General features: G+C 41.3%; 1 protein-coding gene across 1 annotated transcript in view; it reads right to left on the bottom strand.

Annotated features, from left to right (window-relative positions):
• The window catches only part of STAT4 (signal transducer and activator of transcription 4), a 42,885-nt gene extending 30,383 nt beyond the window's left edge, over positions 1 to 12,502 (bottom strand). Inside the window, exons 1-3 of the mRNA XM_021531373.2 lie at positions 12,480 to 12,502; positions 10,073 to 10,201; positions 8,451 to 8,595 (exon numbers count right to left, since the gene is read on the bottom strand). Of these exons, the coding sequence (XP_021387048.1) occupies positions 8,451 to 8,595; positions 10,073 to 10,200 (273 nt within the window). The 5' untranslated portion in view covers position 10,201; positions 12,480 to 12,502. The remainder of the gene's footprint in view (positions 1 to 8,450; positions 8,596 to 10,072; positions 10,202 to 12,479) is intronic.
• Between the last annotated feature and the right edge of the window lie 5,488 nt (positions 12,503 to 17,990).

The following is a 17,990-nucleotide window of genomic DNA, read 5'->3' as shown; positions in this document are numbered from 1 at the left end:
AGTACCTTACTAGATCATGGAGAAAAACAAAGAGGCATTTCTCCAAAAACAGTTTGTACATTATAGCATGCAGAGTTTATGCTCTTTAGCCAAATTTTAAAACAGCTTGAACTCTTTGGAGTATGTTAAAGGTACATGAAACAGTGGCTTACTCTTCTTCTCTTCCCACTATTAAAATTTCAAAATTGTAGCTGATTTTCCTTGTGGGCAGCTCCACCACAAAGTGGATCACTCCTTGCCACCTAACACTGACTGCTTTCCATGTGCCAAAGGGCTCTGCACACACCTATCAGTGAATACTGGATGTGCACTGTGTGAGCAACTGGCTCTGTTTTCAGTGGGTAAAGCTGTTAGTTGGTCTTGACTTGTAAAGTAGAAGGATGTGCTATGAAACCTTTAGAAAGTCAGTCAGGGGTTTGCCTGATTATCTCTGTGTTTTCAAAGTGACCTAAAAAAGGATTTGAGTAGGTTTTGGTGCTTTCCAATTCTGAAAATTGCTACAGAATTTGGTCAAGTTTTATCTTCTTTTCTCCTTTTTCTTTTATTTTTCTTTCTTTCTTTTTTTCTTTTTTTTTTTTTTAACTCTCAAAGCCATTAGCTATATTTCTTGTCCTTTCTGCTAGAAAAAGTCTTTCTTGAGCCTTTTAATTATATACAATAGAAGCTTTACTTGGAGGTGTGGAAGGGTTATTTAGTATGACCATTGAAGTGTTTGTTCATACTGAATGAATATTTAAAGAAGCTGATGGAAGGGAGGAGTGATAGGAAACAGCAAGACAAAGTCAAGCAAAAATACATTCCCTTCTCTATTGCTCACTTGTGATATGATTATTTTACAAAGTCTGGTACTCAGCATCTTTCTGGATAAGCAAATATCTCATCTTTCATAAAATGAAAAATAGGGAGAAAAACCCCTTTTGTCTATAATCTTATTTTTTGAAAGGAAGAAAGATTTGGTTTAGCTGTGTATCTCGAATGTGTGGGTGGGAAGGCATAGCTGTACATACATATTTCCCGTTTTCACCTTCAAATATGACAAATAACAGTTCACCTTGATTTGTTTTCAACCTTTGCTTATGCATCCAGGCAGAAAGTCTAATGAAAACAACAGCAGAATACAAAGAAAAAGTTGGTCCTTGTGTTAGCCTGATAAAGGTTAAGTGCTTGGGAATTTTTTGAAAGCTTGTACTTAAACAGACAGTATTTTTACTAAAAAATCTTCTACTAGAAAGATGTCTATGTTTTATCTAGGTCTTTAAGAGGAAGTACCTGTGACACTATCTATTTAGACTGCTCTTGTACTTTTATCTTTAGATTTCTCCTTCCCCCTCTCAAAATATGTGAGAGAACTTAAAGGCGACCTCATTGTTTTAGAAAACTCCTATGATGTGTGGGAAGTCCTAATACACAGCTTTGTAGTCTTATAGTTTTCTCATAGTGTATGATGCATAACTTCCAGAGGATCATAATTTTTTGGGGGGCACGTGCAACTAAATTGCAACAGGCAAAGCTGTAAAACCACAGCAAATGAGCTGTGATGGTAGAGGTTTTTTCTCCACCCTGCAAATTCCACTGCCGAGTCCCTCCCAGCAGCCACTAAAACCAGTCAAGGAATAATCTAAAGAAACAGCAGATTTCTGTGCAGGTAGGATGAGATAATGCTACAGAAAAAACATTTCTGTAGAAATCATCATCAGACCGTAGATTTGTAGAGACAGAGAGGGGTGAATAGTGTAGTGATTCTTCTTATTTGATATTTGAGAATAAATAACTTCTTGTTTAAAGGAGATTTCTTTGAAAGTAAATAAAAATACCGTGTTCCCTATGAAAAAGGGTAAAACATCAGAGGACAGAGAGGACTGATCTCCACATCCCCCTCCTCCTCTGGGCACAAAGACCTGAGTATTATTAACTAATCTCTAAGGCAGATGTTCAACTGCAACTGGGCTCAGAATGAACAAAGCCCACAAGAGATTATTTAATTTGCTTGTATTTTTACTTCTTTCTGCAAGTTAATTAATTTTCATTCTACAGAAACAAACTGAAGCACTTATAAACTTTTTTTTTTGCATTCTTTAACTAGAAATCCCAAAGCATTTTCCTTGTTACAAGTAACCTTTTTCAGTTTTGTACCAACAAATTTTAAAAACCTTTATTAGCTGCAGTCACCAGGCTGCAGTTGCTAGGAGCAGACTCCTAACTGCTTTAGGAAACAGACTTCTGTGTGGGGTTTCCCATTTGCACGCCAGAATTTTCTGTAAACAGCTTTAATGGTTGTACTGAAAAACTCACTGGGAGCAGTCTAATACAATCTGAATTGTGTTAGGGAGCAGGACATGCTGGTTCAAAACACGTCCTACTTTACCATGTTGCGTTGTTGATCTGGCAGGCTACACGAGTGCTAAATATGTGTAAATAACATTTTGAAATGGTTCTTCCGTGGTTTATTAGGAACTTTCTCTATTTTGTTCCATTCTCACCCTTTTGTAAGCTTTAACAGGAAACTGCAACTCAAACATCAATGGCTGTTTCCACTCTTTGCAACTGTTTCTCAGCACAGGGCTTGTTAGAATTGTTTGTCGAGCACCAACTGGAATGTCCTGTTTCAGATCTAATGCTATTTTGTCCACTTTCTTTGATGTACTGAAATGAATAATCTTAGGATTCCTCATCTATGTTCCTTTCTGGTACAGAGGCTTTGGTAAACAGTCACTTGAACTAAGGAACCTTTATATGTTCACTTAATTCTATCTGGAGAAGCACAGGGATGCTCAGTGCCCATCACAGATGGAAACAAACTGGGCAGTATAACCAGGAACAGGACACAAAATCAGGAATGCACTGCTGTGTTACTGTTTGAAGCAGCATCATGTAAAGATGTATTTGTGGAAAAAAGTGTCTTAATATATGTTGTTTTAGATGACAGAAGATACTTTCAAATGCTTTCCAAATCTTTCCATAAAAACAGCCAGAGCTGTGTAGGATAAAGTAATGTAAGTAAAGAACTATTTCCCACCTACTTACTATAACTTCCAAAAGCTTGTTTTTATATAACTGGTTGGTGTGAATCAGCAGACCTGGTGCTTCTGCCTGACCTCTCCCTTTTTAAACAGACCCTAAAGTGTTAATGGTGCGTGTGCCCACAGACTTGCTCATTCAGGCATAATCCCATTACCCTCCCTCCCCTCATCTTAGGCTCTAGCAGGGCTGGGGAGTCAGTAAAGTTCACCAATACTGGAGAATCCACTGTGACAATTAAATGAATTTCATGAATATACATAATTTACAGAAAATTGTTCCCCAGAGCACACAGTATGCTCATTAACTCAGGCTTCAATGGTAAATGAGCAGAGCAGCCCTTCTTAGTCCTGAAATCTGTTATTTCACTTTTATAAAGGAAAACTTATGTAATCAGATTTCACCCTGAATACCGTAAATAGAGAAGTCACACAGATGCATGTTGCCATTAATGAGAAGGGATTGCTTTCAGAAGTTATCTTGAGACCAGAGCATAAATAAGGGCTTCAGTTATGAGTAGGATGATTCTGGGAATTTCTGCTTTTGTCCTGATGGGGCTGTCCTGCACCTGTCACAGAGCACAGCGCAGATAGTGGCTCCTCCTGAGGGCTCATCTGAACCCACGCTTGGGCCAGGCTGCATTCCATGGAGCTACTTCTTGTCTAGCAAGAGGAGTGCTCCAGGTTTTCAGCTCAGAGCGTGTGTGGGGAAGGACATCCCAGAGCTGACCAGGCAGCTGCCCACCAGCATCATTCCTCAATGGAGCGGTGGGACACGCGGGCACACTGCACATCTCTGATTCCCAGGCTCCTCTGAGCCTCCCCTGCCCTTGGCTCCATGGCTGCACTGCAGCCTGGCTGCTCTCTCCCTGCCCAGAATTTTGGCATGTGAGTCAGGGATGTGGACAGTGCCTGTCTTCCATGCGAGTCTCTGAGCACTAAATGCACTGGTGTATGCCACGGGGGCTTACATCAGGGACAGGTGTACCTGTCACACAGAAACCTTCCTTCTCAAAACTGGGATGTAGTTGTCCACAGGCCAAGGTCATGCAGACTCCTACATCTGCAATTTGGTTCCTAGAAGTGCTAGGCAGCTCTTCAAAGCTTAACATCTGCCCTTTACATTTTGTTGTCATAACAACAGCACAAACCCTCTCCTTGTGACTAATCTGCTTTGCTTTTCTCCATCTAGATTTTAAGAAAGAGAAAGAACTATAAGTATAGCTTCCCTGCTCTTTCCCCCACTGTCTCTGAATATTTCTCCCTCTTCCCTTTCCAAGACTACTTCTGGGGGGGGGGCGGGGGGTAGCAGGAGTTCTCTAGGAAGATGGACAGAGAATTTAACCTTAGAAAGTGACTGTGCTGTTCTGTCTCCCACTGAAGAGCACAGCAACAAAAGGCTGCTCTGCTATAAAAATGTATCCAATTTACTGACTAGAGAAGTAATAATAATGTAGGAAGCAAATATGAAGGATTTTAACCTAAAATGCTGACCCTGATTTTAATACAGTATGTGCATTTATACCAGATTAATGTCAAGAAGAGATGTTTCAATGAAAGCAAGAAATAGAGAAGTGAATTACAGAGAGCTAGCAGTGACCACAGCTGCTTAGCTAAGTTTCTTAACACTATTTTCAAGTGCTTATAACATTTTCAAATTACATATTTTCTGAAACACTGTTCAGTGTTTCTTTTTGCCGGCAGATAATTTTGGAAATGTAAGCAGTCTAAGCAGGAATGCCACACTCCCTAGTTATTTCTCTAAGGGTGAGAGAATAGGGATGGTCCCTGTGTTCTAAAAGCAGGGAGGCCAGACAGACCCACCTTCCTGCTTGGACTTCTGCTCTCTGCCCTTCACAACCCCCAAGGTTGCCCAAAACTTTGTACTGCAACTGAGCCAGGCAAATTCTCTCTTCTTTCACTATTTTCATTCTTATTTTCACAGAATAACTAACATATTTATGTGAAGATGTTTCAGTGAACAGTCAGAATTTGCTCAATTTTATAACAGAAATCTCAGGGAAATCTTTTAGGTGAGGTGTGTTTGGCTGAGGTGCTGGAGACTCCTAGAGATAATGCTCTCCAGACTCAGTAACAGCACCAGGAGTCTTGATCCTAAGGAGTCATTGTCTGTCTAGAAAACAACTGCACAGGCCACTTAGGAAGTGTGCATTGCTTCCTCTCCTGCCTTTCACTAACCATCCAGTTGTATTTCTTATTAAATGTTAGACTCTCAATTTGTGTTTTGTCAAGAACTGCAGGCTGCTTTTGAATAGCTTTCTTGTGTTCTCTAATTGAATTCTTCTTTATTATTGCTATTGTCATAGCATTGAGGAACCTTTACCACAGCTCAGCACACTATGCTGTGTACATAGTGGTAAGTGCTGGTTTCCAGCATTATCTATTTTGTCAAGTATTACTCAATAGGGTAACACAACTTGGCTTAAAATAATGAACAAACATTGTACTCAGATCTTATATTGTGGTTGGACAGCTCTGTGTGTGTGCACGATGCATAAGGGTCTGTGCATCTGTGTGTGGTTCAGAAGGGAAGGAAGAGGAGGGAACTGTGAAATTTCAAAGAAGCGCTTGCACTAGAGAGTGAAGCAGAGATAAAGGTGGGCTCATGGTAAGAAACCTTCAGAGAAAGTCAAACCAACACTGTTCACATTGTCACCAAATAGGAAAAGAAGTTTACAGAAATACAAAAGCAGCTTCCTCCCCTGTTTAGGAACCCAGTCTTTCTTTCATCAGTCACTGAAAAACCTCATTAGTTTTACAGAGCAGCATTCCAGCCTCCTGTTCCCTAGGTGATGGGCTGGGACAAGAAGGACCACGGCATCCTGCTCTCTACATCAGTCACATTTTTCTGGTGCTGTCTCAGGAACCTGTCACAAAGTAGCTCAGATTGCTAGTTAGGTATCTGCAAGGGCTTCCAGCTGTGGGTGGGAAGCCAAATGCCCATTTTCAATCTTCTCATGTATTTAGCAATAAAATGCAACCAGTGATGCATTAACAAAAGATTAGACCCATAATTAGATAATTTGTATACTCAAAGTTAAGAACATTACAGAACATACTGTCCGTGCTATGTGTCATATTCAGTCCATTAATAACACTTGACAATTGATAACAAGGATAGGCTGTCAGCTGATTTCAGCTACTATAGCATTTCTTTACTCATATACTTACCTAATCAGTGAAAGAAATAATTTTAACAGGTGCAGCAGGAGACTACCTGTGCAGCTTTACAGAACATACAGCCCATACTTTGGCTGAAAATGCATTTATCCTCTACGGCCTATACCTTATAAGTTGTAACAAAGTGTTTGACACAAAAGTAAAAAATTCTGGTGTTAGAGATTTCTGAAGACAGTATAAATTATTTTTCTTATCCAATAATAGGTTGTTACCAAGCATTGCAAGAACCTGGTCCTACTCCAGCCTATTCTAATTATTTTGGAGACTGGAATATAGACTGTGGGTGATAGTGTCCAAGACCAGGAAAAGCTCCAACAGTGAAAGTGCCATCCAGTTTTTGCTGGCTTACAGGTGTATTTTGAAAGTGAATGGATAGCTTTTTTTTTTGTAACAAATTCAGATTATATGCTGTCTTGATGCAATGAAGAAAGGTCAACATTACTAGTGATGGGGAGAGCTGTTGGGTTTTTTTTTTTTTCCCTTACCTAGAAACATTCTACTGCAATGCTCAAGATTCAGATCCTGTTTTATAAGCAGTATAATTCCAGCATCACACATGTCCTCTCAAGGAGCTCAAAACAGGGTTCAGCTGTAATGGGGATGCCTAAGCATTTTAGCTTGTTCTGGAATTGTGACTCAGCACTGAGAAAGCATTTAATCACGGATCACTTGAAGCTCCCCTCCTCTTGCCTTTCTGGAATAAACCTCCTTTGCTTTGTGCTCTTCCTGAAGCACATAATGATATAATTTCCAAGTGTGACAGGACTTGAAAGAAAGGGTTCTCATTCAGGCCATTTTCACACTGATTACTACATGAACTCAAATGAGTTCACCCAAGGCCTGGTTGCTGGGCTTGGTGTGCCCAATTTGACAGAGCACACAGAGCTGATGCTTCAAGTTTTGGTAAAATGCTTAGAATAAAATAAATGGGGCAAAGAGTAAAAGGAACAACAATGAGAGGCTTTAATTTTGTAGAGCTTGTAGAGCTCTTTAATTCTGTAGAACTAGAACTATGTTCTAGTCTTTCTGCCTGGGCACATTGTGATAATAAAATCATAAATGCATTGTCTTTTAAGGCAGGAATACACCAGTGTAACTGCTTGGCCTGAAATGCTCTTTCCACATCTACCCCTGTGGAAGAATCCTTTACTAAGGTGATACAGCTTTGTGGTAAAATGTGCCAAAATCATTATGGAAACAGTAGGATTTCTGCAGTTGAGTAAATTCGGTGTTTGAAGAGTACTGAAATTATGAAAAGTGCTGCTCCAAAAACCAGAAAAGAAACAGAAAGTGATTTTATTTTTAAATTACAGGAGGCACTTGCATAACATAAAAAGTAGCAGTGATGGAAATAGTGTCATATTTTTAAGAGGCCACCATTAGGGATAAAGAGTAGAAAGACACAGCCATAAAGAGAAAAAAGTAATTGATGAAGTCATGCTAGGATTTTCCAGGCCAGTGTGTGTGTATGCACATATGTCTCAAATAAAGAAAATGTTTGGCAAGCAATGTAATTATCATTTAAGTACTTATGGAAAACACCATCAAAGAAAATAAAAACCCCCAAACTTTCATTAAACTCCATGGCATATCTACTTTATGCAGAAGACAGATAGATGTCAGGAAGTAGGTGACTAATGAAGTGGAACTCTGAGAATCCTTGCCTTAGATAAACAATTATTAGAGAAACATTCAGCCAATCAAAATAAATATCATTTTGCAGAAGCCTAACGGTAAATCCTGTAAGTAATTCATGACAAATAATCTCAGAAAAGCATGAAACAGCAAGCATGCTAATGATTTACAGAGGTTCCTTTTCCATGGTCTTGCCTTAAGCCCCAAGCATGTATTTTATTCCATAGTTAAATATCTGTAGGTGTCTGAAAGGTGGTAATTACATTTGTAATAAACATGAGCATCTATAAGCACTGTACAGTTATTTGTAAGAGCTCAGTGAAATACAGATATGCACAGAGCTAAGAAGTCACAGCATTTGTATCCAAGCTGTATGCATTGAAACAGGAATTACTGTTCCACAGGAAGACAGGGGAATTGTTATTTTGAATTATCTTGTTGAAGGTTCAGTTTTCCCATAGCTGCTCAGAGTCTGCAGCAATTGGGGCAGCTCTGAGCTGGGCATTGGAACAAACTGCACTCGACAGAGCTCGAGCACTGCCTCCAGAGACCAGTGAGAGTGTGCAGTGCAATTTGTCATTTGAAGTAATGACCCACCTGCAGCAGCTTCCTGACTCTTTTCAGGTTGTGGATCAAGAGCAGATTCTTCTCCTGCGAAACCCTGTCCAGCTGTTCGTCCACCTGTATTATCAAATTCTGTAAAAGGATCATTGCCATTGCTTCATTGTTGGCTGCAGCCTCCCTAAAGAGTCAATGAACAACAATACATGTTTAAAATGCTGTATTATGTGTCAATCTAGCAGTACAGAAAATTATTGTCTATTCAGAAATTTAGGCAGAAAAAAAAAAAAAAAGACTTTATATGGTGACTTGCATATAGTTAGAGCTTGTGAATAATGATTTTTATGATTTTGTGGGTTTTTTTTTAATATTCCTATACATATGCATAAAAAGAGGGTGAGGTATTAGCACAAACAGTAGAGTCAGCCAGAGGAGACAACCAGGGTTTTCTAGTCTCTGGTCCAGTGAATATTTAAATACTTCCAGCTCACTTGTCAGAGGAAATGGGGCTTATGCAAACTGTCCCTCTCACTCAGCCACACAGATATGATTTCTGAATTTGCTGCCCAGTTTCAGACAAAGTTGGCAACAGCCTTGAAGTCCAAAAGATAGAACATTCTTACAAATTTCATGGCAATCTGGCAGGTTGGTAGAAGAAAGGAATCCAAATTAGCGTTTCCACTGAGGGAAACAGCAGCAATAACTTGCTGCAGGAGGCAACAGCCAGATGGTCAGGCAGAAGATACATCTCTTCCCACCAGGCAGCAGCTGAGCCTTCCCCCAGCCAAACTATTTGGGGATACAGGAGGACTCTGAGCCTACTGGTCAAGGGTATGTAGGGGACACAGGACACAGACAAAGCCAGGCTTTATTGGTTCTGCTGTTTGTGGTACAGCTGGTATGTGCAGGGCAATTGCATTAGTGAGCAAAATTGAGGAGCAAAAAGTTTGGACAGCATGGCATCCTTGTCCTTGGGATAGCCTCTCCCCTTGCCTCACAGATAGCAGGTGCTTGTTTGAGATACGCCTGCTAACTCCATGTCTGGCAAAAAGGAGATTTTAATGTTACCTGTGTTGCCAGAGTCCCATAAAGATGCCGTAAAGAAAGATTCTATTCCTTAGAAGATTTTTCCTCCCCGCTGCACAGTAGTCCTACAATAGTACTGTGGATTTAGCTTGAAAAATTGAGATGTCTCTTTCTGGTACGACTAATACTTTTTTTTTTTTTTTTTAATTTAGTTTGGAATTTTCTTAAGGTAACGCTTACATGAATTGAATCTAAATTTGTGCAGAAATTGACCTCCTACAGAATAGTTCCTGTAAACAGCTGGCTTGTTCCCCAGAATTATCCAGCTTAAAGTGCAATTTTGGACAAGAGAATAATTTTATGCTGCAAGAGGTAAATGTATAACATTTCCATTGAAAATTAACTTGCATTATTTTTTTAAAATCCATTTTTATTGGATTTTGTTTAGGAGTAAATTCAAATGTGAAACTTTACCTCCCAGCATTCCCTAAGTTTAAATGGCTAAATCCATAACTTGTGAAATAGTATTACTGGAGTGTAGATACCTGCACAGTTTGTAAGAAAGCATCCTAAAGCCTGCCAGCAAACAAAAGAATTGTTGGTGATAGGAGACAGAATGAATGAAATCCTACCAGTCCTGGCTTTCTATCCATTGTGCTAGAAGGTGACGAATTTCCATGGGGAAGTTATCATCGTAGAACTGGTCTACCTGCTCCAAAAACTTTATTTCCAGTTGTTGAACTTGACTCCATTGGGACATACTAAAAAGAAAGGAATTAAACATGTTTGCAATTGAAAAAATGAATATGAATTATTAATCCAAACTGCATAAATTGGTTATTTTCATTGTAGTTCTTAAATACTTTGACATTTTACTATGTCTTTCAAAACAGGCGGTACTTGAGTAAATTTAGTCAGTTAAAGGGAAGAGGGAGAAAAGTGAGCAAGGACATTAAAGAAGTTTTGGCTCTTACACGTGAATGAGGTCCCCTGTCAATTCCCTTCCTTTATGTAAATTTTTTGAGATACTTTATGATGCTTTTGAAGTGGCAAAATTTACACACCATCTCTCGTCAAGAGAAGATGTTTAGCATTGTACTTTTCAAACCCAGGTAGAACTATTCTTATTGAAGGGTAGTGGAAAGCAATGATTTTGCTCTCTTCTTGGTGAATTCATACCAATCAAATTTTTCCTAAAGTCATCATGGTTGTGTGTTACTGTGCTATTCCTAAACCCCCATATTTTCTGTTAGGAGAGTACTGCTTTACAGCCTAAATCTAGCACATCTCTACTTTAATTGCCATAGAATTATATTTGATGTGCCCTGGGATCTCAGTCCTGGGGCTCAGATCAGTGAGCTCTGCCAACACCCTGATCCCATTTCTTCCATTCTTCCATTTCATCTTACCAGAAGACAAAATACATTCAGGGCTAAAGACTGAAGTGGGTCAATACACTATGGATCCAATGGAACATTTTTGATAGAAACTTTTTGTGAAGAAAAGGACAAGATTTCAACAAAATGGACATTTTTGTAGAAAGCTGACCTTTTCATATGTAGCTTTTCTATTTCCAGTTCTGAATTGTAGTTTCAGAATGTCAACAGTTTCAAACAAAGGTATAATATTTTAATGCTGTAGTCTTTCATTTTGCATTTTTAAAGTCAAAAGTACTATCTGAATGTTTAATGGAGTCCTGAGCACTTACTCATACAAAAGTAAAAGTGACAGGTTTAGGTTCTCAACAAAGGCTGATAGGATAATTCTGTGTGTGGTATAAAGAACACTGTATATAACATTAGTGGAAACGTGCCCAGTGACATTTCCCTCATCTTTATTACTTCCATTCTGAGAGGAAAAAATATTGCCTGAATATTTACTTTGTTTTTTTTTTAAATTGCTGAGGAGGAGTTAAGCACAGGGGTGTTTCACTGTCTGTGTTGCTATATTGACAGTTACAAAGAATCCCAAACTTTATTTCTGGTGATTCATACAAGGAATCAAATCATAATGAATTAATAATTTATAGATTAAAATCTGACAATTGTTAAGATTTGGAAGGGACCTCCAGAATCACTGGATCTGACTGTAATTTTTTTCTGAACTCACACTAAGGAAAAAAAGCTCTACCACAAACAGATTTTAAAGTCTGTTCACTTTCAGTGGGAGTTTTTATTGTAAATGCTACTGAATTCTGGTGATTATGATAGCTTAATAAGATTAGTGAGGAAATTTAATATTTTTATCTAAAGTTAAAAAAAAAGGCAAGATTTTGTCCAGCTGCAGCCCCCTTAGGCCTGCCATGTAAGTTGCAGGGATGCTCACATGCATAAACTGTTGCAAAGCACACGGGTGGCGTTTGTCCCTGGGATTTTTTGTGACATGCTCATACACCCCACGTTCCCTTTGTGCAAAAGGTTTTGCAGGGACAGCTGGGAAGGTCGGGCAGTTGTAGCTCATCGTGAATGCCCCCTGAAGGGAACTGAAAGAAAGTTTTCAGGAAAGATGGGCCAACACTGTCTACAAGAGAGGACGAGGGGAATAGACTCAGATTGAAAGGGAGTAGGCTGCGATTAGACATGAAAAAAATTCTTTACTGTAAGGGTGGGAACAGATTGCTAGAGATGTGGACTCCCCATCCCAGGAGGGCATGTTGGATGGGGCTCTGAGCATCCTGGTCTCTAATGCAAGCTGTCCCTGCCCGCGGCAGGGCGTTAGAACATGATCTTTAAGATCCCTTCCACCCCAAACCGCCCTGTCGCTGTAAGCCGCTGCGGGGATGGAGCCGTGTCCAGCCGCACTCCGGACAGCGCAGACCAGCTCCGCTTTTCGGCCGCCCAGGCGCTCTCCCGGCCGCCGGGTTTGCCCTGGAGCCCGCTCCCATCGGCCCCGCCCGTGCCGGGGGTCGGTGCGCGTCCCATCCCATCCCGTCCCATCCCAGCCCAGCCCACCCCGTCCCGTCCCGTCCCGTCCCGTCCCGTCCCGTCCCGTCCCGTCCCGTCCCGTCCCGGCGCTCGGAGCGCTGCCCGCCGCACTCGCCTGTGCCGGGTCCGGCCGAGCCCCGCCGCTGCCCCGCCCCGCGGGCTTTAAGCGGCCGCGCCCGCCCCCGGCGCCTTCCTGTGCGTCAGCCCCGGGCCGGCACGGCCCTGCCGGCTCTGGATCGCCGGAGCCCCGGCGCCACAGGTACCTGGGCCGAGCTCAGAGCGTGGAGGAAGTTGATTGTCTTCAGGGAGATGAAAAATACCGAACTCTTTCCCGTTCGTGCTGTCAGGACAGAGGGCTGAGAGACCAAGGGCATCCCTGGGAACTCGGGGTTCCGCTGCTCCCCCAAAAGCCGTGGAGGCATCGGTGTGCCGAGCTCTGCTCGGTGAAGGCCAGAGAAAAGGCAAAGGGCAGTTCTTGGACGAGTTGGGCCACGGAACAAACTCTGCAAACTCTTGTGGCTCGAGAATGATCGAGGTTGGACCACACCTCCAAGAACATCGAGTCTAACATTTGGCTAAGCATCACCATATCAACGTGAGACCCACAGTCAATCTGTTTATTCAACACCTCCAGGAATGGTGGCTCCACCACTTCCCACATTCCAGTGCTTAGCCGCCCTTTCCATGAAAAAAAATTCTTCCTGATACTCAACCTGAACATCCCCCTGGTGCAGTTTAAGACGAAGTCTCTGCTCAGACCTGCCCTCTGTCGTTTAGGGTTCAGCAAGCATAGGAGGCTGGTTAGTTTAAGTGGACCACGTCAGGACAGAGAATTAGTAATCTGAGGACCACCCAGGAAATAACATCGATTAGTAATGTGATTTTGTGCCGTCAGTAGGGGGAACTATTGCACTGTATTTCTTTTAAACAAATATTGGTAACTATTTTATTTCTTTTTACATTAAGCACTCATTTTCTGAGCATCCTTGAGCAACTGCTGTCTGTAATGATGAGAAGACAGGTAGTTCATACCATTGCAACAAAACAAGATAGTAACAGGTTTTCAATCCCCTTTTTGCTTGCTGTTTCTCTGCTTAACCTAGAAAATAATCACTACGGTGGAGTAGTTGATATTAAGACAATACAATGTTTCCTATTATTTGATGGAAGTATCTGTTCAGGCTTGGTTCAGGAGGCCATAACCCAGAAGTTCAGCTCGGTGATCTCAAAATCCAGAGTAATCAGAGGTCATTCTTCATCTGAGGTTTGGAGATCAGTTTCTGGGAAGACAGTTCCTGTTCCCTTCTTCCCTTCTTTCTCCCCCTGCACTTCCTGGCAGGTAGAGCAGTGAAGGCAGGTCAGTGGCTGGGATGCAGACCAGCTGTGGAGCCAGCTGTTGGGGGTGCAGGGTGCTGGATGTGAGCCATGGCTGTGGAGGCAAGAGAACAGGGGCATGATCCTCACAGCAAGGGGGCAGGAAAGTGGATGGAGTTTCAGTGAGTCCGGGATCTCTGGGGCTTTGCAGAAGCTGGCTGGAGAAAGAGGAAGGGAAGGGCACTTTGTTTGGGGGAGAGGAATAAAGAGGACTGTGCCCCAAGGGCATTAGAGTTGGATTGTCAAAGGCATTGAGGTGTGGCTGGGCATGGAAAGGCCTGAGGCATGCAGGGACAGCCTGATGGGGCTGTTTGAGGACCTGGGGTGGGAGAGGAGGGTGTGGAGCAGCAGAGCTGACAGGGTGGGGAGGGCTAAGGGTTCGCTTCTGAGCCTGAAGCAAATCTCAGCTCTGTGCTCTTGGACAAGGGTCAGGGCGGTGTTAGCACACTGTGAAGGATGTGGTGGTGTTTGGAGGTTTGAGGGAAACTGCTGTGGAGCAGGACTGAGGTAGGAAAGAGATGGTCTAAGTTAGTTCAGAGAAGCTCTGGAGGAGATATGTGTGGATAGAATCCTGAAAGGATAGCTCAAGGTGTGTGGTGGATACTGCTAATCTAGCACAGGAGGAGGCTGTGAAGGGGGCAGTGCCTGGGCTGAAAAGGAGATGTTTAGGGGCAAGGAGTTGGGGCTGACACCCAGTGAGGAGTTCAGTGAGTACAGATTGGGCAGGCCAGGAAAAATTAAAACCACCAGTGGGTTTGATGAGGCAAAGTTAATCTTCACTGTGTAATGTTTTATTCCACTTCATCGGCGTTTCAGCACTGGTAAGAGCAGAGCACAAGAATCAAGTATCTACATTGTGTGAGCTGTTTAAGGGAAGAAAAGGTCTCAAGCAATGGCGAAAGAATTCAGGACATAGTAATCTTCTCATTAAAAGTTCACAAAGTTTTTTCTAGGAACACTGAGCCAATTTATTACTTTGATCTCTCTGACCAACCTGTAATCAAGATTACCATCTCTCATGTTTGGTCTCCAGTAATATGCTCCTTGACTAACATTTAATTAGAGTATGTGTCATCTGTCTTTTACATAAAGGAGACATTCAGCTTGTACATGCTCTACATGTGTTATGTCTTGTATCTGAACTGTCCATAACTTTTTTTTCATGCATTCAGAACATGGACTTCTGGTCTCAGTGAGGCAAGTAAACACTGTAATTGTGAGAAGTTGTCCTGCTGACAGTGTAGTCAGCTGACACTTCTAGTCAGCAGAGCATGAATTAGTATTTTTCTGTGCAGGTCACATTCATTACTGTCCTCTCTTTGGAGAAAAAAGAGGGGAACTGTTGTAGGCACACAGTTCGTGGGGATTGGCAGTGGGGCTGTGGCCCAGCCCCATCCCCAGTGGGTTCAGCTGTGCAGGACAGGTGAATGATATTGAAGGTAATGAGAGATGAGTGTCCAGGTGCACTGAGCAACCTCCAAAGATAACAGAGGTCACACAGGGGCACTGCATGTGGGATGAAGGGTATAAAAGGTTCTGCTGTGGCACAATAAAGAGCTGCAGGTGCTTGAAGCCTTCTGAAGTGGTGTTACTTTGTGTGAGCTGATGCTTGAAGCCTTCTTTGGTGTTGGTCATTCTGATAAGGAACAGCAATGTTGATCTAAAGTTAAGTGTTATAATAATCTATTTATGAATGCTGGAAAGAATTATTACTTCTGTGTTTGTATGTAGCTAAAATAATGGCTATTATGCCTAGAAAAAGAGGATTTTGGCTGTTTGGTGCTTCTTAACTGCCAGAATACTTACTGCTTTCCCCTTTCCAGTAATGAATGAACTGTATGTGCAGATCTTTAATCTATATAAAGATACATATCTTGCCCAAATTCAATGTGATATCAACTAGAAAAAAATTAACTTGCTACATGGAGAATAATGAGAAATAAAGAATTATTGAAACCGGTTTTCTCCCACTGACTTGGGTTCAGGTTTCTGCTTTTAGGGTGGGTTTGGCCTTTTGATATTGCAGTCTCTGTCTTTGCTTTTTTTGGTAGGTGCAGGTAGAATGACCACTTGGCAATGCACAAGCAGGTCAGAATGAGTGACCTGAAGGTAGAGGACTTCTGTCTTTTTTGCTGCCTGGGCCCTAAGGGAATGTCCATGCCCATCCCTACTGCCAAGAGAAGATCTTCTACCCCAGTTCATAGCAGGTGAGAAGTTCTCTTGAGCTGGGAGAGTCAGAATTTTTATGTCTTATTGTCTGTTATCTTTGAACAACAGGTGTGTTCTTTCGATGCATACCTTTTTCATCACTTTACCTCTTGATGTCATATTTGCAATTTTGCACTGGGTGCTTCAATGTGTATCCTGGGAATACTTGAAGGTTTTTATTCTCAGAAGAAAATATTTGTGTGATTTTGGAGATTTTTTTTCTTAAGCAGAAGGAAGCTTGTGCATCTTGTAGACGTTAAGGCAAATGCCACTTGGGGTCCTACAGTCACCATACAAACTGCTACACGGATAAAATTAAGGTAGGAAGAAATGACATGAAAGGTCTCTGTTCCACCGGAGTGGCAGTCTGCCATTGTTTATGGAAAGGACACACGTAGAGAAGTGAAGGAAGCCTGGAAAGAAGTGAGGGTGAAGACAGCAGTTTAAAAGAGGCAGGAGAGAAACTCTGGGGGCCTTGTATTAATTACCTTGTAATATAAATGAAGTATTGCGTATGTGGAAAACCACTGTACATAAACTTTGCCTTGTGCCTCTGCTCCAGTCATAATTTTTTAGCAGTTTTCTTTCTTGAAATGTGTGATTGATTTAACCTGCCCTCTTCCTGAATGATATAACGCAAATTTGCGTTTTACTGTTCCTGAATTACCCTACAGTCAGGTTTCCTTTTTTGGTTGTGATTATGTAAATTGTTAGAAATGCTGGTAGTGTTATTTTAACAGGCTTTTTCACTCAGTATAGTCTCTGGGAGCTCAGGAAGCTTTTTCACTTACATGGGAACCCAGAATAAGGCCAGGGTTCCCACACACTTACACAACAGCTTCCCTGACAATTGATAATGATCACTTCTTTGTGCAGATCTTGAAGACTTTAAGATGAGTGGTTTCCAAAGTAGAGTGTGAGAAAGGAGTACCAAATCAGTGTTAGTTGGTGAGTGCTGTGGGTTTTTATATATGTGCCTGTGAGGTAAAATGAAGACCCTTGCTGGTAACTTGGTTAGTAAATAGGTTGGCTGGACAAGAGAAAAGAGAATTTTTTCATAGTTAGCTCACTTGGGATTTGTGCTGTCAGTAGTTGCTCGAGTTCTTACTGGGGTCAAAGGATCATGCATAATGGTAATTTCTGAGCATACTAAAGAGTATTTTAATTTTGTAATCTCTTAGGAGTCCTTGAGTTTTATTAAGCCTGCTAGCATATGCTAATTGTAAAAACCACTTTGTTGCCAAACAATGACTTCCAAATGCAAGGACCAATAATTTTAATGTTAGTAGTGTATTATGGACTGAGAAGACATCTTAGTTAATTTAATAATGCATTTTCACAAAAGGAGCAATTAAACTGAAATCTGACCATCTCTGCTTGATAATACTTAGAATACTATATACCAAAGTTACAGGTTTTAACTCTGATGGTACCAAGAGGACTTCTTGATTTATGTTATTCTCTGAAACTCCTTATTTTGGTATTCTTTGTATAACAAAGCACACAACTTCAGAAGTAATGTCAGTGTTTTGCTTGGCCAGGCAATGAGACACCAACAAAACTGAAGGAGTTGTACAGCTGATTGTAATTGTATGGTTGGATCTCACAAGCAAGATTGCAATCCCACACCTGTTATGGACCCATTGTCTTCCTTATGAGCTGCACAAGAAGTGGTATTTGATTTGATTCTTCTGTTCTTGACCAGCCTTCTATAAAAAAACCCAGGTCAGATGAGATTTTATTTCTGTAGACATGCTTTTTTTCTGGATCGCAGCTTCTCAGCATGTCATAGATAAGGACCTTTGTGGTGGAAAATTTAGCTGCAAATGGCATATTCCCTGTTCAGTGTAATTCCCACAGCAGCAGGGAAGGAGGAGCATTATGGATGAGTGTAGCCATCCTTTATTTATTTTGAAAATGCCTGAATTTCCTAGTAGCTTTTTATAGTATGTTTCAAAATTTTCAGGTGAAGCAATTTTTTTAGTCCAATCAGTTCATACCAGAAACAAAAATTATTCAATTCCTGTTTGTTTGGGATGACAAA

Source organism: Lonchura striata, chromosome 8 (genome assembly GCF_046129695.1).
Source record: "Lonchura striata isolate bLonStr1 chromosome 8, bLonStr1.mat, whole genome shotgun sequence".
NCBI classification, from domain to species: Eukaryota; Metazoa; Chordata; class Aves; order Passeriformes; family Estrildidae; genus Lonchura; species Lonchura striata.
This window is presented reverse-complemented; position numbering and strand designations above follow the sequence as displayed.